Source organism: Girardinichthys multiradiatus, chromosome 18, assembly GCF_021462225.1.
Source record: "Girardinichthys multiradiatus isolate DD_20200921_A chromosome 18, DD_fGirMul_XY1, whole genome shotgun sequence".
Lineage (NCBI taxonomy): Eukaryota > Metazoa > Chordata > Actinopteri > Cyprinodontiformes > Goodeidae > Girardinichthys > Girardinichthys multiradiatus.
Window position 1 is genome coordinate 51,824,030 of NC_061810.1, and position 22,979 is coordinate 51,847,008.

General features: G+C 40.1%; 1 protein-coding gene across 7 annotated transcripts in view; it reads right to left on the reverse strand.

Moving 5' to 3' along the window:
- Positions 1–22,979, reverse strand: part of LOC124883813 (sodium/calcium exchanger 2-like) — a 238,931-nt gene continuing 215,952 nt past the window's right edge. For all 7 annotated transcript variants that reach the window (XM_047391167.1, XM_047391164.1, XM_047391170.1 and 4 more), the window contains 5 exons: positions 19,273–19,290; positions 11,678–11,802; positions 10,938–11,037; positions 8,470–8,745; positions 1–5,550 (listed from right to left, as the gene is read on the reverse strand). In XM_047391167.1, coding sequence (XP_047247123.1) covers positions 5,174–5,550; positions 8,470–8,745; positions 10,938–11,037; positions 11,678–11,802; positions 19,273–19,290 — 896 coding nt within the window. In that variant the 3' untranslated portion in view covers positions 1–5,173. The remainder of the gene's footprint in view (positions 5,551–8,469; positions 8,746–10,937; positions 11,038–11,677; positions 11,803–19,272; positions 19,291–22,979) is intronic.

Here is a 22,979-nt window from a genome sequence, read left to right on the forward strand (position 1 = left end):
TTGAAAATAAATAAACTATATTTAACTAAGTTCAACGTCACTCAATTGAAGGCCTTCATTTTCTTTCAGTTACACATTACATCTCATGCCATGTTTTTTTCTTCTGATTTTCTTCTTAGAATACTGAATAAATGTATATATCTATCACATGATATTATAATTACTCAGTCATAGTTTCCCTACAAAGATTCAGGCAGAGAGAATTATTTTTTAAACACATAAAACAAGTTCACAGAGAGACACAGAGAGCAAGACCTGGGGAGGAGGGTTAACACCAACACAGACACAGAGATCCTGGATGAGCTGCTCTGACACAACAGAGGAGGAAACAGCAGACAGGCGTGTTTCTGTATGCAGCTGTGCTTTCACAGCCACAATCTGAAAATGTAGGAGTCTTCTGGCGTTCGTCAAGGTAGACCATGCTGCTAACACGCAAACACACGGATTCATCATGCATGTTCAGAGGGACACGGAGGGGAGGCAAGCACAGAACACACTGGGGGAGGCGGCTGTAAGCGTGGATCACATCTATCTAAGGAACAGCAAACAGTTAGTACAGAAGTTCACGGAAACACGGAACATTGGGGGGACGTTGTGAGCAGTTCTGTTCCCGGCTGCTGAGCCACATCTGGATCACCTCTGCTGGGAGCGCCGGGGTCGGAAGAGTTCCAGCTGGTGTTGATCACTTCTCCATCCCACAGAAGTTCATCACGCCTGTGTTTGACATGCGATGTAGACTTTGCTCCAGGCAGCAATAGAACCTTGTGGCGCTGCAGCCAGAGACTGATATCCACACTGTTTCGTCATGTAAACATGCTACTTACACTTAAAAGCCCTCCCTCACAAGGACTGGATGAAGAAATGCACAGAGGGCTACAGTAAACACTGTGGCAGGAGAAGGTGTGAACTGATGAGACTACATGAACTGTATTGCACATAAAGAGGGCACTCCTTGAGCTAAACTGCAGACCGTTCCCCTCAAGGACCTGCGGCACAGCTTATCTTTTAATAAAAATAAATAAATGATCTCATCATAATAATTACTCATCAACAGAAACAAGCTGATGGGAGACAGAACCAGCCAATACCAAGAAAAATGATACAAAACTGTATAACCAGATCATAAATATATCAACATTCATGAAAAGTCAATTAAATCATGAAGTTTTAAACGTAGTGACCCGTTTCTTTACATTTTCCCATTTATTTCCCAAAGTATATTTTCTTTTAGACTTTTTTTGGACTTTTCAATGAAGGTCCTTCACATTTTGATTTCTATCACAATTCTTTTTTTATGTTTCCTTTTAGAGAGCCTCCATCTGTCTCATGATGGAGCTAAAGGGCAAAAAGAAATGCAACAAAGAGACATAAACCAATATGTTGAAATATTAAAATTCTCAATTTACTCAATAAATGCATCAACAATTTAATTCACCAAATAGGTTAAATAGGGGGACTGGATAAGTCATGCCCATCTGGTATTTTCCAATTCAAAGACATTTTATAAGAAATTCTTATCTTATTTTTACTCTAACAGGATTCAAGATTCACTTTCACCTTTTTTTTTTTAACTTCCGTGTTTATTACTGATTCAGTTTGCTAAAAGCACTTTTTTAAGATGTTAAGAAAGAGCTCATCTTTCCCTACAGTCCTCCAACGAGTGAGTCTCTGAAGAAGAGGATAGAATTTAAATCTCTTCATCACATTTACCTGGAAAGTAAGGATAGAACATCAGTTTCACAGTGCTTTTACTTTTGGTGAAACTTATTCAAGACTTAAATAAAGGTAAACCTGAGTAAATCCAGACCATTTCTAAACAAACTCACTTTGCTTATGGACAAGGCCAAATTCTTCTAGATTCATTCTAGACCGACCAAACTCGTTCTTGACAAACCAAGTTCATGGTCCTTCATCCCCACCGCTGTCAGACTGTTTAATTCTACTGTAACTCGTGTAATAACCTCTGTATTTGTAAATACCTGCAATCATCTCCACTGTTATTGTACACAAGGTATTTTATTTTATTTTATTCTACTATCACCACTTGTTTTGCACATTTACCTTGTTCTTCTTTGATTGCACATTTTCCTATCTGCACCCTACTTGTGTGGTACTGAGAGCTGCTGTCAGTTAATTTCTTCATTGTGAGATCAATAAAGTCTGTCTTCTCTAATCTTAATTCCAGACTGTAACCAGACAAACCACGTCTTTCCAGTCTCATTGCAGCCAAATCACCTCTGTCCAGACTGATAAACTCAGCCCACAGAAACAAAATTGATTGCAGACATTTTCCAGTCCAAATAAACCCAATCCAAACTAAATTCACTACAGACCAAATCTAGACAATTCCAGACCAAATTCATTACAGATCAGCTAATTCCAGACTGAACGGGGAAAAGAAAATCTGAATCAGAAGCAGCTTTATTGGCTACTTTGCTTTTAATGTACAGAATCAATTTAAGACTAATCCTAGACAGGCCAGATGCTGATCCAGACCAGTGGCTCTGAGTCCTGGTCCTCAGGGCCCACTGTCCTGCATGTTTTAGGTGTTTCCCTGCAGCTACATAACTTAAATGAATGGGAGACCAACAGGCTACAAAAGTCATGGTGATGAAGTACTGCAGTCATTTGATTCAGGTGTGCAGGAGCACAGAAACATCTATAACGTGAAGGCCTGAGGGGCCTGAGGACCAGGGTTGAGAACAACTAATTCCAACAATTCAAATACCTTATAGACAAATCCAAGTTTGTTCCAGACCAACCAAGCCCATTAAAAAGTAATTCCAGAGTTATCCCAGCCAAATTAAAACCTATAGATGAATCAAACTCATTTCAGACTCTTTCTAGCCAAATCTGACTCTTTCCAAATTGATTCCACACAAGCTCAGCTCAGTCCACGCGTTCTGAGAGGAACTAATCCGTTCCAGACCGATTCTAGACAAGCAAACTCATTCCAGACTGGTTTAAGACAAAGCTTACTCATTCCAGATAAACCAAAATTAAGCCCTTCAGTTTTTTCTATCCTTCTTACTTTTATTTTGTAAAGAACTGCGAGCTGAAAATGGGCAAACAAAAAAACAGCCCAATTAAGAAAAATTATTGTTGAGAAACAAACAGGGAAAACCCAAAGAAATATCAGGATATCAAAGAAATATACTGAAGTTATTAAACAGTATATCTTTAAACATTTTGGCAAAATTTTTTTTATGAAATCATTTGTATTTTTACCTTTATTTTGACTTGGTTAAGGCAGTTTCAGGCTTCCATATAGGGCAGCAGCCTGTGTGTGTCTGTAAACCAGATGCTTGGATATTTTTCTCTGTTGGATCAGTTTAAGAAATTAAAATCTAATAATGTCATCTGCACTACCTGTTGAACCTAAATGTTGTCTGGAAATATAAAAATGTCTACCTTGGCTTCAGCTGCAGGGAAAAGATACAAAATTAGTTTTAGAAAGTTTACAAAGTTCTGTTATTTTTGGGTAAAAGACTCAAATCCTTCCTGTTATAACAGTAATGACCGCCTCAGATGTCGAGCATTTAGCAATTTTAGGATAAAGTTTCATTGGTTCAAGCTACTACTTAAAGCAAATTGTTATCGGTGTAGTGGGATGACTCACATTGTCTGCTGCATTCATAGAGACATTTTCAAGCACTGACTTCTCATCTTCCTCAACCTGGAAGATAAAAAACCTGAAATGTCTGTTCAGGGTTCTGTACCTTCCAGTTTAGGTTTCTGGTTGGTTTCTACGGTCCATTTAGCAGCCGGTAGTTTCAGTAGCTTCAGTCCGGCTCAGTCAGTCTGCATCAAGAAGCACCTGCAGGGCAGCATTCTCTGTTTCCCTCCGAGGTCAACACTCAGTATGCAGAAGTGCAAGACTCTACAAACATGACTGAGTGAAATCACCTCTCACGTCCTGTTTCAGGTGAAGAAGGTCCTGACAGCTGTCTGCTGCCGACAGGAGAGCTATAATTACTGCAGACAAAAGTCATTCCAGCCAGATTAAGTTGCATACAACTCAATCAGGTTTAACACTATGTATGAGCGAATGGGCGGTTTGTACAGCTAAAAGCTTAAATACCACATGTATATGTGAGTGTTTTTCCTTATGGCATCTGTTGTGTGCTATCTGAGAGCATCAGTTTACTGCAGACCAGAATCCTGCAGACCAACAGAAGATGTTGTAGAGTAATGATGGTTGGAATGACTTCCTAAACGACTGCATTGTATCTTAGCGGCTTTTAAAACATAATCTCTGTAAACTAATACTGTTGTCTCGTCTGACTGCATGTGCCTGTGGGTCTGCAGTCATTAAAGGTTACATGCTGCAGTAATACGTGAGACGGTCGGCATGCACGCTAACAAGAGATGAGCGACAGATCTTAGTGTCGGCTCAGAGTCGATCTATCTGAGGAGGAAACTGTTCTGAATCAAGGTCCAGCAGAAAGATGTTTTCTAGCTGCTTATGCATGCAAACCTCACCTCAGACAGAGAGGGGGCAGTAAAGAGGCAATTTTCTGAGCAAAGATGTCAAAGGTGTTTGACGACCAGGTCCTCGAGTTTTAAAAAGACCTAAACTCAGTTTCCTGCGTTCTGTTAAACGATCACATTTAGGGAAATACTTTTCATCCTCTCAAACTTTTTCAGTGTCCGATCTATTTACAACGCATGTGGAGGACAGCCTTCATCCAAACGTTTTCAGACAAGCATCATGACAACCTCCTGTAGTAAACACATATAACATTAGCGATTTGTAAACATTTGACTCATTTCTTCACACAGTGCTCCACCTCCTCAGCTGTAAAGTTCCTGTGGACGAGAAGCTGCAGGAAAGGATTTTGTTTTGTTTCGGATTCTCTGATGGACAGAAAACCCACCTGGGTGTGATGAACATCACAGCCCAGCTAATTTTCTGTTAACCAGTAAAATGTAAACTTGCTCAGTTCCTTCTCCTATGGTCCCAGTAGCCACGCTGTGTTCATAAGGATCTGTTTACATATGAACATGTATCTGTTGTATTTCAAGATTTCTGCATCGAAGACCAGGATGCATTCAGGCTGCGTTGAGCTGTATTAAACTCGTTGAATCATTGAGCGTATGAACCGGGGGTTAGAGTGGACGGCTGTTTGTGTTGCTGGGCAATACTCTTCTGAAACATTCAGCTTCTCCGTTACTAAAAGCTCTTGAAGTGGCAATAGGCCTCCAGGCTGGAGAAGAAGATGTAAAGCAACCAGAGGCCGAGGAACAGCAGGGTTGTCAGCAGGCGGGACCTTCTGGGGCCACCAAGCTCCCCGCCAATGGAGGGCCGGCGCCTAAAAAGCAGCACAGCCATGCAGATGAAAGCAAAGATGGTGAAGAGCGTGACGGAGAAGGCCAGCGAACCCGGGTCGACGATGAACTGTTGTCCTTTGATCTCCCAATAAATGGCAGCCACCGACCACGCAACGCCGATCCCCAGGAACACGTTGACGGCGTTGCTGCCGGTCACGTTTCCAACAGACGCGTCAGCGTGCTGGTCTTGTGTGGCGGCCACTTTGCTGGCAAAGGTATCTGCAAGGAAAGGTGGAGTGAGCATCTTGTACATGCCTGCAGAGAAACTCACACAAATTCAGGCAGCTGATTGGAGAGGAGTAAAATTTACTTAAATACAACCACATGAAGATGAACAATCAGTAAATAACAGACATACAGAGACCACGATGCTAGTTTTACATTTTTCTACATTACAACAACAAACCTCCAAGTATTCATTTGGAATTTTTGTGATAAACACAAAGTAGTGCATAGCTGTGATGTTACTTAAATGGTTTTTATGAACAAAAACATAAAACGTGTGACCTGCAATGAGTAGATTCTCAATTGAACTTAGGTGCAATTTGGGAATGTTTAAGGTTGTTATCCTGCTGGAAGGTGAACCTCCAGCCACCACCTTTGTAGGGTTTGTAAAGGACCCGAGCACAGAGGCACACTGTAGTAACAGAATACTTTAATGACTTATAGAAAAGAGAACTTACAGGGAATCACCAGAAGACATGGAACAACAGCAAGTACTTAGAGAGAATAACGGGTAAAAAAAACTTAACCGAGAATGAGGCAGTGAACAGAAAGAAGTCAGGAGCTTAAATACTGAGGTAGGGAGGGAAGAAGGCAGAGAAAACAGACGGGCTAATTGGAGAAAATGAGCTGCAGCTGAGGCACAGAAGCTGAAGGGAGGACACTAATTAATATGAGTGGAGCAGAACTAACGCACACGAAACTATCAAACCAAAGGGAAAAGTCTAACAGAGAACAGAACACAAGAATGAAACTAAGAATAAAGAACATAATGAAAAACAGAGAAACAATGAAAACAACGAGAACTAGAACCCCCAAGGAGGATGACACCACCCCCATCTCTAGCCTTCTGCTGCATCTTTCCTTCCACGATTGTCCCGTTAACAAGGAACAGCGTCCCCAACCATGCTGATGAAAAACATTCCCACATCATGATGCTGCCACCACCATGTTTTACTGTAGGGATTGTATGTTCAGGGTGATGAGCAGCTTTAGGTTTCTACCACATACTAAACCCCTAACCCTAACCCTAAAAAATATGTCTCTGTAACCTTGGACTCGAGAAGAAGCACCTTCTTCTACATGTTTGCAGCTGGCAAACTGGACTTCTTATGGCTTGCTTTCAACAATGACTTTCTTCTTCCCCCTCATCAGGAAGACTTACTTGGGAGATTGTTTTAGAATCTAACCCTGCTTTAAACATCTCCAGAACTTCCTCCCTGACCTATCTGCTGTGTTCCTTGGTCTTCATGATGCTTCTCTAAAGAACCTCTGAGGCCAGAAACACAACTGCTGCATTTAGACATTTAGAATTAAAATTCGTTCTCAGACTGCAAGTTTACTGGTGGTTCCTAGAGTCTCAGAAGTAGTCAGGTTTAGCCTAAACCGGCTCAGTTATGGCTGAGGTCAAAACACCCTCCATTTCTGCTACCTGTATGACCCCTTCTCCTTTCCAATGGTTATGGTCAATCTGACAGAGAGAGGTATCCCAATCCTTGTGGTTTTTAGTATAAAAATGACCATCAGTGGCTCTTGATGGACACCCTGTCTACTTTTAAGGCTAGGCTTAAAACTTTCCTTTTTGATAAAACTTATAGTTAGAGTGACTTAGTTTATCCTGAGCTATCTCTGTAGTTATGCTGCTATAAGCTTAGGCTGCTGGAGGACATAATGACCACTTTCACTCTCTCTGCTACATTCTCATACTGCTCTCCAATTTTGCATTATTTGCTGTTATTTCAGCTTTTAACTTTGTTCTCTCTATTCTCTTCCTAGAAGCTACACCTGGCCTGGCTCTGTGTCTACCTGTGACACCTTTCTGGAGAGGGGCATCGTCCGAGCTTCTGCTGGCAACAACTTAATGCTCACCTTCTACAGATGATCCACATGGCCCTGTCTTTCAGTGTTTAACCCTTTCTCTCTCCTAGACATGGCTACTGACTGAGCTTCTACTGTAACTAACTCTATGTGCTCTCTTTCAGACTCTAACCTTGAAAACTGGCTCAGAGTTTATCTGTTCTTTCTTTCTAGATGAAACGACTAAAGGAGCTACATCCATTAACATTTACTTTTCCTTCCCACAGAAAGTACTCCTGGATCAGTGCTTCTTTGTTCTCTTTGTATCTCTGCTCTGTTCTCTCAAACCTCCAGTCGGTCGTGGCAGATGGTCGCTCACACTGAGCCTGGTTCTGGTTCTGCTGGAGGTTTCTTCCTGTTAAAAGGGAGTTTTTCCTCTCCACTGTCGCTACATGCATGCTCACTATGAGGGATTGCTGCAAAGTCAACACCAGTGACTGTCCACTGTCTCTACATGCTCATCCAGGAGGAGTGAATGCTGCAAGTCACTGACTGGATGCAATCTGCTGGGTTTCCTTAGATAGAAAAACTTTTTATCCAATTTGAATAAATAACTGAATCTGACTGAACTGTTCAATGATTAGGATTAATTGGAATGTATGAAAACATATGATCCTTTAGCAGCATAAAATCCAAATAAAATATAAACATTTTGTGGTTGTAACATGATAAAATGTGACATGTAGAAGCGGTTTTACTATTTTTGTGAGGTACCAAATAACAACATATAAACAAAACAACATAAAGAAATGAACTCCGACCTTAGCTGAAAAGACATGAAAAAGATAATGAGACATGTAACAGTAACAAAAAGAAACAAAACAACCACACAATGACGCTTAATCACTAACGAAAATCAACCAAGAGATACAAAATGATGCAAAAAAGACACAATACCACTGAAAATAATCTCAAATCTATAAAAAAGGACAATAATATCAAACAATAATATGACAAACATGAAAATAAGACATAAAAATCTTAAACTGCTAAAAAGAAAGATACAAAAATGATGCAGAGGAACCAAAACACAACAGGATGAAGACTTTAAAAACCCACCTGGGATTGAGGTTCCCAGAGCCACAAACACCACAGCGGTCACGGTGTCCCGCAGCCCGACGGTGCAGCCGAAGTGGGACGCCAAGTCACCGATGATGGCAGTGAGGAAACCGATGGCACTGATGGACACAATGAAGCAGGCCCAGCCGTTCCAGTACTCTGTGGGCGGGACGCAGGCAAACAGAACCTTCCAGAAGACGGTGAGGAAATGCATGACGTAGTCGTAACAGGACGGGAGACGTTCCTCACGCCCTTCCTCGTCATCGTCACCGTCGCCTGGAGGAGAGCAGAAAAGTAAGAGATGTTCAGATCCATACTACTAGTGTTTGGACACCAAACTGGATCAAATCCTGCCTGCAGTGAGCTGATACTTCCACTAGAGGGGGCACTTTCTTTATAAATGTCACCTGAAGCTCTATCATATGAAACTTGTGGACACTTTTTACAGCAAAGGTCAGGTTCTTTGTTGCCTTTTAATAAAACAAAGTTTGTGTCCAAATCCAGAGGCTGCATCCTGTAAGAGCTGCATTTAAAGTCCGATAGGGTAACCAGCCTACAGAAATCTCCTCTAGATCTATGTTTCTTTGCTCCATCTGCACCACGTGCATCTGTTAGAAAACTAACTGAACAAACAAACCTGTTATTGACTGAAGGATAAACTTTTAACTGTTTGATTGAATGTCAAAATACAAATGGAGGTAATATCAAGCATCTACTGAAACAAAACTAAAATTGATGAGACATTAGGTTATGTGAGCCCCAGTCAGTTTTACGTTTAAATGTTGGCCTGTAAATGCATTGAAGATGTGGCATAAATAAAAATTATTTCTAAAACTAACTGTTGGCCACCACATCAGGGCTTTGCACTCATCTGAGCATACAACTCTGCAAGTCCCCAGGACGAGATGTAAAAACTGGGGAGATCATTTCTTTGCTGTTTTTGCTCCTGAGCTGTGGTCTTCTTCACCAGCAGAGCTATGCTCCATCACTGAGATTTCAGTTTCACACATAGTGTCACTTAGGTGTGATATTATCTGGATGGAACCATCCAGATAATATCTTTTACATTTCTATACATTTTTTTTTCTAAAATCCTTTTATATTGTTTTTACATATTTTAATTGTGCCATAATGTATTTTCATTCATCTATTTTCTTCTTTTTCACTCTCTTTTTGTCTCAATATCTTCTTGCTTTGTGAAGCACTTTGATCGCCGTCAGACTGTTGAAAAGTGTTATATAAATACAATACAGTATCAACCAATGAAACTGTATCACATTACAGCATGCTGTATCACTGTATCCTAAAGTATGATGTTGTGTTGTATCATGCTGTACCTTGCTGTGATGCATTATGGAGAGTACTATACCGTGTGGTACCGTTTTGTATCATTTTGTGTGATACTGTAGCGTATCATGTAGTATCATACTGTAGGGTCGACATGATTCTAAGAAAATACTCGATACCATTTTTGATACAGTGGCAACCTTTTATGAAAGTACAGGGTTCATTGTCATTAATAACATAAAATATTATTAATTATAACATGACAATATTTTAACGTCTTTTATTTGGGCAAAACCAAAGGCAAGGGGACCATTCAGCCCTCGTTTAGAAAAAGATCTAATTTAAAAGTTTCCCTTCCCTGTTTTTCCGAGAAAAAGTGAGACAATCTGGGTAAATGTGAATGGGTCAGCTTGTATAAATTTTGACGCAAATTTGAATAAATCATTTTTTTGTACAGATTATATCAAAATAATGATTATTTTGATAACTATACTTTATTGATACATACTGTATCACGATGTATCAGAGTGCTGCACTATTCAGTGTGTTTTTATGGCATCTTGTCATTTTGTTGCTCACTTTCAGTCCTTTGTTGTTAAAAACTATATTTTATTTGTTTCTTTAAACAGCTTGCTTGTTCAGGTGGTTAAATCTGAAATTTAAACGGGTGTAGGAACATTTTTATCATCCCAGATGTTCTCCTAATGTGGATGTTAGTGGCCGGACAATGAGAACAATGTCCAGAGATTTTTGTTTAAATTGACCTGGAACAAAAAGAGAGCTAACATCCAGGTGTCAGGAGAGCTGTCAAGTCAAATTTAATAACTGATTTTTCTCCCTCAGAAGAAACAAAGGAAGACAAATGTTTATAATTTTAAAACTGGTTCAGGTATCAGGTACAAAGGAGAAAGTTTGTAAAAATCACAATTTTCCTGCTGTGGTAAAGCTTGAAGGGCTCATGATTTTTTTAAAGAAAGCAGTTCCTCAACCAACAGGACTTATTTCACAGTTGAACCAGCACAGACTCAGCTTAATAACCAGATGTTTTGCCCTAACAGTTGAAGCTAATCTGGGATTCCTCAGCACCAACTGGTCACAGATGGTGAATCCTGAATAATAAACCGCCATATTCATCTCCTCATGTCCTCGCTGTGATCCGTCCTCGCACAAACAGAGCTCACCTGCGCTGACAGTGACTGCCTCCACAAACTGCTCCCTCCAGGAGTGTGTGCCGATAACCAGCGCCAAGTTGGTCTTCTTAATGAGCTTGTCGACGGTGCTCTGCCAATCAGAAGCACAACATACTTCGTTAGCATTACTCAGAGACAGGTGACAGAGTCGCTCAGGTGAGACCACTGTTTTGTTGGGGAATGCTGCAGAAACTCATTAATCTTGTTTTCATGATTCCTGGTGGATGCAGGCCTGAGCATTCAGGTATGAGCTGAGATGAGCGGAAGAACGTTTAAGTGATAAAACTGCCATAATTTACTGGTTTTCAGGAGGAACAGTTTCTGCTGCTGCATCAAGGGCATCTAATGCATCTTCAATAATTCAGAACCACTGTGCAGCAGCTGGCTGGGAGGGATGAGACCCGGGTCCAATAGATGGAAAAAGAGCAAAATGTAGATTATAAAACATGTCAAGAAGACCACAGTGTGGTCCATTTAAGATCCTTTTGTGGTTCTCAAAAATCACGACTGAACGTTGGTGACTATGCAGGTCCAAAGCCCATTCTACAAGAAAATTATTGATGTAAATTGAGGAAAATTATTTTGAGCTTGATTTAAGTTTAAAAAGTAATTCATGATTTGATTGGATTATTTAATATTTCTTTTTTGCAGGTTCCATCTAAACTGCCTCACAAAAGAAGTTCAACACATGGCCTATAGAGGGCAGCACAAGGAAACAAAAGAATATGCACCTTGAACTCGTAGGACTCTTCAATGACCACCTCCAGGCAGCTGTGCTCCCCGAGGATGGGCTTCCCCATCTCAGCGATCCTCCGGGCCTCATCCTCCTCAGCGCTCAGCTGCCCCTCCGCAGTCTCTGTGGGACACAAAAACACGGGAACAACAGGAACAATGAGCTGGAATTAAAAATGCCTGTCACGTCTTTCCCAGGATCCAGAATCAATAATAGATTGTGAAGCACCATTTTGTTGAGTGCTGTGTTTTATGCCTAGGGAGCATCAGCATCAATCTGAGCTTGTCTCACTGTGCATGTATAAGAGAGAGTGATAGAAGAAGAGGATATATGGAAGATGTAATGTGTGTTTTCTGTGTGAGGGAGCAGCAAACTGAAAGAAATGCAGGAGAAGACAGGCGGTTCTGCAGAGGCGGACAACAAACCTGTTCCACCTACTCAAGGTTCACATACTAGAATAAACGAATGTCTTGCTATATTCATTTAATATACAAATCAGTTATATTCAAAAGATTATAAGTAACTAAATCTAACTGAAAATCAACCATTTTATTGTATAGTTTGTGTAAGACGGATGGATGGACGGACGGATTATGACATTTAGGCCCACGATGAGCTGGTTGAACTTCAAACATCAAATAACTTTTGATGTCTGTGGATAAATATGAAAGCTTCAATGCTACGGTGTTTGGACTCATTATCTTTTCTATTGTGTTTTGGTTTAATAGTCTGAAACATCTGAGCTGCAAAAGCTCCACAAATCTGAGAAAAACGCGAGCAAAGAAATGAAGCCACGTGTCAAAAAATCTTCCACACTGAGACAGAACAGAGCCTTGAAGGAAACTGCCTGCTGAGGAGAACAAGAAGCAGCAACTATTTCAGCCCACAGGACTAGCTGCTGAGCTCACACATGCTCCCAGTCATTCCATCCATCTGTCAACTCATGGCCCAGTTTGTGTTACTGGTCCTCGGCCAACAGAGCGAGAGCCACCAACCAACCAGAGCTTATGTTTACTAGGTGGTAAATCTGCCTGAGAAGATTTATTTTCCTTTATGCTCTTCAGGTTACCTGCATGTACAGGTGTTGGACAATGAAACTGAAACACCTGGTTTTAGACTACAATTATTTATTAGTATGGTGTAGGACCTCCTTTTGCGGCCAATACAGCATCAATTCGTCTTGGGAATGACATATACAAGTCCTGCACAGAGGTCAGAGGGATTTTAAGCCATTCTTCTTGCAGGATAGTGGCCAGGTCACTACGTGATACTGGTGGAGGAAAACGTTTCCTGACTCGCTCCTCCAAAACACCCCAAAGTGGCTCAATAATATTTAGATCTGGTGACTGTGCAGGACATGGAAGATGTTCAACTTCACTTTCATGTTCATCAAACCAATCTTTCACCACCGTAACTCTCCTGGATGTGGGGAAAACAGTAAAGGTGGACTCATCAGAGAACAATACATGTTTCACATTGTCCACAGCCCAAGATTTGCGCTCCTTGCACCATTGAAACCGACGTTTGGCATTGGCATGAGTGACCAAAGGTTTGGCTATAGCAGCCCGGCCGTGTATATTGACCCTGTGGAGCTCCTGATGGACAGTTCTGGTGGAAACAGGAGAGTTGAGGTGCACATTTAATTCTGCCGTGATTTGGACAGCCGTGGTTTTATGTTTTTTGGATTCAATCCGGGTTAGCACCCGAACATCCCTTTCAGACAGCTTCCTCTTGCGTCCACAGTTAATCCTGTTGGATGTGGTTCATCCTTCTTGGTGGTATGCTGATATTACCCTGGATACTGTGGCTCTTGATACATCACAAAGACTTGCTGTCTTGGTCACAGATGCGCCAGCAAGACGTGCACCAACAATTTGTTCTCTTTTGAACTCTGGTATGTCACCCATAATGTTGTGTGCATTTCAATATTTTGAGCAAAACTGTGCTCTTACCCTGCTAATTGAACCTTCACACTCTGCTCTTACTGGTGCAATGTGCAATCAATGAAGACTGGCTACCAGGCTGGTCCAGTTTAGCCATGAAACCTCCCACACTAAAATGACAGGTGTTTCAGTTTCATTGTCCAACCCCTGTATTTCCCCCTGCATAAAATAGATATCGCATTTAATTATTCAGCTGCTGGCATTAATGCATTAACGCTTAAACTTTCAACATCGTGGCTGTCTTGAAGCGCTTGGATTCATCAGTGATGCCCATCAGCTGCATTACAGGTCCTTCTCAAAATATTAGCATATTGTGATAAAGTTCATTATTTTCCATAATGTCATGATGAAAATTTAACATTCATATATTTTAGATTCATTGCACACTAACTGAAATATTTCAGGTCTTTTATTGTCTTAATACGGATGATTGTGGCATACAGCTCATGAAAACCCAAAATTCCTATCTCACAAAATTAGCATATTTCATCCGACCAATAAAAGAAAAGTGTTTTTAATACAAAAAACGTCAACCTTCAAATAATCATGTACAGTTATGCACTCAATACTTGGTCGGGAATCCTTTTGCAGAAATGACTGCTTCAATGCGGCGTGGCATGGAGGCAATCAGCCAGTGGCACTGCTGAGGTCTTATGGAGGCCGAGGATGCTTCGATAGCGGCCTTTAGCTCATCCAGAGTGTTGGGTCTTGAGTCTCTCAACGTTCTCTTCACAATATCCCACAGATTCTCTTTGGGGTTCAGGTCAGGAGAGTTGGCAGGTCAATTGAGCACAGTGATACCATGGTCAGTAAACCATTTACCAGTGGTTTTGGCACTGTGAGCAGGTGCCAGGTCGTGCTGAAAAATGAAATCTTCATCTCCATAAAGGTTTTCAGCAGATGGAAGCATGAAGTGCTCCAAAATCTCCTGATAGCTAGCTGCATTGACCCTGCCCTTGATAAAACACAGTGGACCAACACCAGCAGCTGACACGGCACCCCAGACCATCACTGACTGTGGGTACTTGACACTGGACTTCTGGACTTCTGGCATTTCCTTCTCCCCAGTCTTCCTCCAGACTCTGGCACCTTGATTTCCGAATGACATGCAGAATTTGCTTTCATCCGAAAAAAGTACTTTGGACCACTGAGCAACAGTCCAGTGCTGCTTCTCTGTAGCCCAGGTCTGAGGAATGCGGCACCTGTAGCCCATTTCCTGCACACGCCTGTGCACGGTGGCTCTGGATGTTTCTACTCCAGACTCAGTCCACTGCTTCCGCAGGTCCCCCAAGGTCTGGAATCGGCCCTTCTCCACAATCTTCCTCAGGGTCCGGTCACCTCTTTTCGTTGTGCAGCGTTTTCTGCCACACTTTTTCCTTCCCACAGACTTCCCACTGAGGTGCCTTGATACAGCACTCTGGGAACAGCCTATTCGTTCAGAAATTTCTTTCTGTGTCTTACCCTCTTGCTTGAGGGTGTCAATAGTGGCCTTCTGGACAGCAGTCAGGTCGGCAGTCTTACCCATGATTGGGGTTTTGAGTGATGAACCAGGCTGGGAGTTTTAAAGGCCTCAGGAATCTTTTGCAGGTGTTTAGAGTTAACTCGTTGATTCAGATGATTAGGTTCATAGCTCGTTTAGAGACCCTTTTAATGATATGCTAATTTTGTGAGATAGGAATTTTGGGTTTTCATGAGCTGTATGCCAAAATCATCCGTATTAAGACAATAAAAGACCTGAAATATTTCAGTTAGTGTGCAATGAATCTAAAATATATGAATGTTAAATTTTCATCATGACATTATGGAAAATAATGAACTTTATCACAATATGCTAATATTTTGAGAAGGACCAGTATATCGCTGATCATTGGGCCGACTGTCATCTAAAACGTTTTTTGTTTAAATGGGCGTGGACCTTTAACTGTCAGTAGGAGGAGATTACAGCAGTAATCCCTCTGCTTTGGTATTGCTTAATCTCCAGCAGAACATTTTCTCATCTGCTCTTGTGTTCATTCAGACTTCTTAAGCTGCTGTTTGTGATTCAGCTCAGACTTCTGCTGCTTCAGACAAAACAAACAGGTTGTTGTAGGTTTTAGTAGTGTCCCATCTCTGTATTCCTGGGTAACTGTAGTTTGAGATTAATGTATTTTATCAGAATGTGTAATTTTATAGACGCTGTACGTTGAGCAATCAGATGTGACTTTGCTTTCCAGCACTGGTCACTTAAGGGAGTTTTACCAGTACCAGTAGTGCTCTGTTACCAGATTTTTGCAATTTATTTAGTTTGTTCCAACATAGTTTTGTATTTAATATTCTATATTTTTTCACATTGAAATTTCTAGATTATATTCTGCAGTTTTTAAAGCATTCTGAACATTTGAACTTGAACTGCTTAAGCAGTAGTCCCATTAGTAGGAACTAGAGGCTGACATTTTTTTGGGAGTCCCACGGGTCACGGGATTCCCACGGGAATCCCGCGGGACGGGAGACAGCATCAGTAAAGATCACGTGATTGGGACGGTACAGGATAAAACATGAACTGGAGCAGACGGGAGCGGGAGCTAACCAATAGGAGGGGAAATAAACTAGGATCAATTGTCTTTAGAAATGTAAAACTGAGACTTTGTTATAAACTTTAAGAAAAAAAAACTTGGATCGACGCCGCCATTGTGTAGTTTTTTTCCAAGAAGCCTAAACTATAATGCGAGTCAAACGAACTACATGACCCACAAGCCAACAGTGCTTCTGATCGATGTTTTCCACCTGCGTTCAGGATGGAGGGAACAAACGCAGGTGGAGAACTGGACCTGGTAAAATTATATTTGTAACGTAAAGTCAGAAATAAAGACTTATTTATTAAACTCATAGAGCTGACAGGAAAGTCGCAAATATTACCAAACTTCAGGAGAGTTGAATGTAGCGGTTTTAACACGCAGTCTGCTGCTTGTAAACCGTGTTTAGTTGTAATCAAGTTCACCAGTGATTAAGGGACACTTGTTAGACAGATTCTGGATTAAATCAACCCTGCATCTCTTCATTCATCAAACCAAAAGTACCATAAAGTCTCATCTGACCAACAAAACTGCTGCATGTGCTCTAAAGATTTAAGAAGTAAGGTACGGAAGCCCATGAGGAGACATGGGGAAATTTATTTATTTTGCGTCTCCACGCAATACTTTTGCGTTCGGCATTTTGGAGCAACAGCACAGATGATAAACTGCTCATAAAACAAACACTGATATGTCATTAATATGGTTTATTTGTCATATGCAGGTTAACATGCAGTAAACAATGTAATTAAATGCTTAGGATAAGAAGAACCGTTCAAATCACGATAAAAACAAAAACACTAATGGTGTACAAAAAAAAGTACCCATCATGCAGCAGTAATAAGGAAATAAAGTGTCACAGATGTGGTTTCATGAAGTATTATTGTTCAGTAGTTTGTTTGACAGCTTGTGGATAAAAACTGTCTTTTAGTCTGATTGAAGATAATTTTATTTAATGCTGATTTCAAAATAAAACTCAATAAATCTCAAAACGGGTGTAGTGTTTGTTTCATTTTTGCAGTTATCTGGTTTGGAAACTATCCCACAAAGTATTGCGAAATAACGCAAAGACTATTTCGTGAGAACGTAAAAAGAAAGAGGAAACATCCCCCCATGTCCCCTCGCGGACTCTGTATAGAAAGGCTTCATCATGGGAAGATATTAAATAAATATGTTGTGAAATAGAAAAAAATTGAATGTACCATTAAATGTACAATTTATTTAATACATCATTAAATATTAAGTGTACCACTAATTACGTCATGTCGTCTTTAAAATTATACTTAATTATTCGGTGGCACATTTAATTGCATAATAGTCCATTTCATGATATAATGGTACATTTATTGTTTCTAATGATGTATTAAATAAATAAATGGTACCTTTAATTTAATGGCACATTTAATGTTACATTTCTTTCATGTTACATTTACTTCACTTATGGGACATTCACAACATTTATTTATTTAATGATGATTTTATTGTATTAATTTTGTCCAGTTTGACCCTCCATTCTTGATGCCTGTATAGGAGGTCATGTCAGAATTTAAATCAGGTGTTCTGGAGCAGACAAACATCTAAAACTTGCAGAGAAGGTGTCCCTGAGGACCAGGGCTGTGAACCATTGAGGTACAGTTTCTAAATTATGAAGGTAATGCCTTTTTGTCCTTTTGTTCACCAAGTACAGTTCTCTTACTAGGTGCATTTTTCTTTCGTTTCAGCAACTTGAAACATAAAAGTGATGTCATTGTTCAAAGGAAACGATCACTTAATAAATGAGTAAAATACAATTATGTACATTTTGTTTATTAAACTAAGATAGACATGGTCTGTTTCCTTGTTTAATATTTTATTTCTTCATTATTATTCTTTTTACTTTAACTGGCCTTTACTACAGCTAAAAACAGGGACCTAACTGGTCCTTCAAAGAAAGAAATTACCAAAAGACTAAATGAAGAAAACTAAAATGGGAGTGGCACAGGAGTGGGAGTCAATTTACCAGGAGTGGGACGGGACAGGATTTGTTTCGTTATGCTGGCCTGGGATTGGGATGGGACAGGAGAGAATATCCACTCCCGTGTCACCCTCTAGTAGGAACAACAAATTGTGGTATTGGCGTCATTTCACTACTTTCTCAGCATCTGGATAAAATTAGACCAGCTCTACATCAAAATCTGTCAAGCTTTATTTGACAAACAATGATGTTGCAACAATTGGGAATTCTATAACTTCAAGTCTGGCTTTAAACCTGTTGGGATCTTTATTGTTTTTATAAAACCTTCCCTAAAAAAGCACTTGCAGTGCATTGTTGGTGTTTTAGTTCAACTTGAACTGAAGTTGTCTAAAGTAATAAATTGTGAAATGGCCCTTTTAATTTTTTTATTGTGTGTGCCTTCATTCAATGACAAAAACCAAAATGTTGAACTGAAGGTGTGATGTGGTGGACCATAAAAAGCTTGTCAATTCAAATATAAACCAACCCATTATGTATCCCTAATATTTTTATTACACCATTTTCTTTTTTCTACACTAATCATGACCTGGGAAACGCTACCAATTACTTCTTGATGCGGAGTATCATTCAGGTTTGTTGTGATGTAACTCCGGTGAAAGCAGACAGCTCCTCATCCCTGTTCCAGTGGAAAGGTATAAATGATGCAGGTAACAGCAGAGCAAAGGAAGAACGGTTCTGACTGAGCAGGAAAAACCCAAAGCAATGATGTGATTTAACATTTAACATGCAGGCGAAGGAGCAAACAGAGTGAAAGAGAGCTGAGTCAGGCTGAATTTATTATCTAATCCATTTAATCTGAGACAAATCTGCTGCTCTTCTGATAATTGTATATTAGGACAGTTTTGTGTAATTAAATGTGGAATATATTTGGCCTGTGGTGAAGACATAATATGACAGAGGACATGGAGTAAAACTAATCTGCAGCTTTCAGAAACAGCCTCTTTCATTATGTTCTGACATCCTATATAAAAACAACAGGGTTAATGCGGAAATAATTAGAAGATTAAGCTGAACACACATTTCCTTACTAATCTAATCAAGCTTAGACCTCCAGTTTGAGGCAGAAGGAATAATCCAACACTCTTACCTTGGTTGAGCAGCAAAGCTGAGGACAAAAGCAGACAGAAGAGTCATCGTTTAACGCTCTCTTCGAAGAAACGAGAAACATGAAAAGTTTAACAGGAGGAATTAAAAGACCCCAAGAAGTTGAAACATTTTTCTCTTCCATATTTCCTGCTTCATAGTTACTACCACATTCTCTCTAAAGGAGCTATTTAATTACCAAGATAAGAAAACCAATAACCCGTGGTGAATCTTTAGGTTGAAAATTTCTGCCATTGTCCTGTTTGAAAGCTTCACAGATTGAAAGAGTTGGTTTAAGGTGGTCTGTATGAAGAAGTTATGATCAAGTCTTTCAAGTTCTAAATCATCCTTTTTATCCTTTTTCCGGTCCGATTTTTGTAATCTTTGTGGTCTCGATTTATAATGTTCTAGGCTTTCTAGAGGGTTTGCTCTTAGTTTGGGCACTTTCAACATGTTAGCAGTCCAGTACTGACCATTTTCAGATATCTTCTATTCTTATTTGTTTTTAAGTCACTTAACTCAGATTCATGAATTGTTTAGACATTAAATGGCTCCAAACTCCAAGGAATGAACCCGGGTCGGGTTGACACCAAACAGGGAACATAGGAAACCATTTAAACGAGGGTCTTTGTTACAAACAGCCAGTCACGGAGACATAATTTATTTCCATTTTTCTTCCAGAGAATCTCTGAAAGGATCTTGACAGGAAATAATATTTCCACCCAATAAGTGGTTCCCAATGATGGTTCTGGTGGTTCTAAACAAAGCCTGCATTTTTCTAATAAAAATATCTTTACAAAACAACAGTTTTATGTTGTTTTGTAAAGATAGACCTCAGGTTTGTTTAGTTTATCTTAGTTCAGGTTATCTTGGCTAACTTACCCTGCCTTTCTCAGTTTACCCTACCTTAACGTAACTTAACATGTTAACTTACCTTGGTTAGCCAGCCTTTGCCAAGCATAGTCTTCTTTAGCTTTGTTTACCTTAATTTAGTTGAGTTAATTTAGCCTACCTTAGCTTGACTTGGCTTAGCTTACCCTACCTTAATTTATCCTTTCTTGGCTTTGTTTAGCTTACCTTGGCTTAGTCTACCTTACTATACTAGATCTTATCTTAGCCTACTCTTTTCAGCTTGACTTCAGCTAATTTTACCTTAACATATCATACCTTAGCCTAGCCTACCTCAACCTAACCTTATTGTTAGCCTCATAGCATAACTGCCTAAGTCATATTAGCCAAAATATCAGTTAGGCCTGCTGTTGCCAACTCCTCAGAAAAGAAAGTAGCTATGGGCTGTTCTAAAAGTCGCTAGATGACATGGTCATGTGATCCAGGCTGTAGTGAGAGGAATATCAATGTTGCTGAGCCAAAACGTAAAGAACACTAATTATATTCAGAACTACAAATTAACTTTATGAAGAATGTCATAACTTTAAAGCTTTGCCTGAACCCACACTACATAAAACAGTTTTCTTAGAATACAAATAAATACAGTTATATTACATTATATTTACATCCTGCTTTGCAATCCAGGATATGAACAGGGGCAGCTCTGGGCATATGTAATTCATTTGCATTGTGGACACAGGGTGCAGTGGGTCTCCTGTCTGCTCTGACTGCAGGCTGGGTTTGCTGCACAGCGAGGCTGCTGCTGTGAAACTGACTCCCTGTCAGTGCTTGGCAAGTAGGAAGGATTCACGGCAAGAACAGTAACTGCAGAATGATTGGGCTTTCACATGTAGCAACCAAAGTCTCCAATAACACAGAAGAAAATCTCGAAATTTGTCGCTAGTCGATTTTTGAAAAACAAAAAAAGAAGTCACTAGAAAGGTTTGAAAACTAAATATAGCAACAACTTACTCAATTATGCTATCAGACTAATGCTAAGATTAGCTCACCCTAGTTTTATTTGCTTTGGCTTAGCCGAGTCTCCCTTACCTTAGTTTAAATTTCCTTTGCTTTATTTAGCTTACCTTGATTGAACCATCCTTAGCATACATTAGCCTACTTTAGCTTACGCTATGTTATCTTCGTTTAGCCTATTTTAGCCTTAATTGTCTTTGCAGAACTCACAAAGGCTCACGCAGTTCTCATTTGTTAACTTGGATATGTTAAAACACCAAAGATGAAAAAGTTGAAAATGTGCAATTTGGATATACTCAACCAGGAAATTCTCATAGAGCCGTAGATGCTAAACTGAAGGACATCTCTTAGGCACTTTCTCATGTGTTTTATCTGAGACATAACTTAATATGATGCTTTTAAATCCTTCCTTTCACCCTTAAATCATCCAGCTGTGGTCTATATAAAGTGGAACCTCAATGCTTTGGTCTGAATTCCTTGTTCTTGTAGTTCCTTAGGCTCCTCTTTTACCTGTTCTGAGGGGCGTCTGAAAATAGTTTTGGTGCCGTCTCTTTAAATGCTACTGAGGCACTTCACACCCCGCCCCCCTCAAGGTCAAAGAGCGCTGAATTTTAATCCATTTGGCCATTTTGTGGTTTGATAATAATTATCTAGCGCTGCAGAAACAACACAAAACAGCAACAATAATGAAACCTGTTAATGTAGTAATAAATTCATGTGTAAAATAGTTTTTTGTCATTTTAGCATCATTTGCAGTTTACCGCTTTGCTGCATCCATTGTTTCCATAGACTGAAGGAACTGACCCTTAATCAGATGAAGTCTTTCAGTAAATCCTTCTACATACTGGAGGAGGTTGATGAAGAACTCGTCCTTGAAGAGCTTCATGCAGACAAAGAGGAATTTCTCCACTGATGTGGGAACATTTCCATGAAAAATGTAATTTAACCAGAAACTTGGAAGAGGTTCTGATGCTGGGGGACGGTGGAATGACTGGTGTGGCTTAATACACCCAACAACCAAACCAAATGTTTCCTCTTTCAGCTTCAGCATACTTCAGCTTGGACTACAAAATCAGTGAGAAATAAAAATGATGGATACGTGACATTGATCTGCTAGAAGTCCATGACCTTATTTAGCTCTTCAGCAGCAAACACTGAGAAAAATGTAACAGATGACAGAGAAAACTGAACGGACTGAAATATATGACCCAAACAGAACATAAAGATATCTCTGCAACACCTGGAGAGACTAAATTCAACGTTTCTGCTCTCCTACAGACTCCAAGTACACAACAACATGGATTTAAAGGCAAAAAATGTGGATTTTGCAGGATATGTCCCCTTTAAACATGTTTATGCGAAGGGGATCGTTTTTCAAGCTTGACATTTGTATTTGTCCTCAACTTATTCCGTTTGCTGTACATCTTCAGGGTTCTTTTACATTGATTGGAGACAACAATATCACCTTAAAAAGTAAGCCAGAACATAGATGCCCTTTGCAGGGTTCTGGCGCCGCTCTCTGGGATGTATTTGGATCACAGCGTGGTCCACATTGCCGAAGACAGAGTGAAGTTCAAGGTTTTTGAGGGTGCACAGAACTTCATTGGAGGAGTTGTGGTTTATTGTTGTGGTTGCATCATTTCAGGGTCCCGGGTGAAGTGTGGTGGCAGCGTACCTCTGGTGTATGACTTGGTTTTCAGAAATGTAAAGATATGGTTGGCCATGCTGACCTCATGCAGGGTCTGTGGCCCAATCATAGTGTTTTTGAAACTCTAGTCTAGTCTGTAGCTGAATCCCAACACTGTCCAAGAGAGTCCTCTCAGATCATGGCAAGAAGCATGGTGCAGT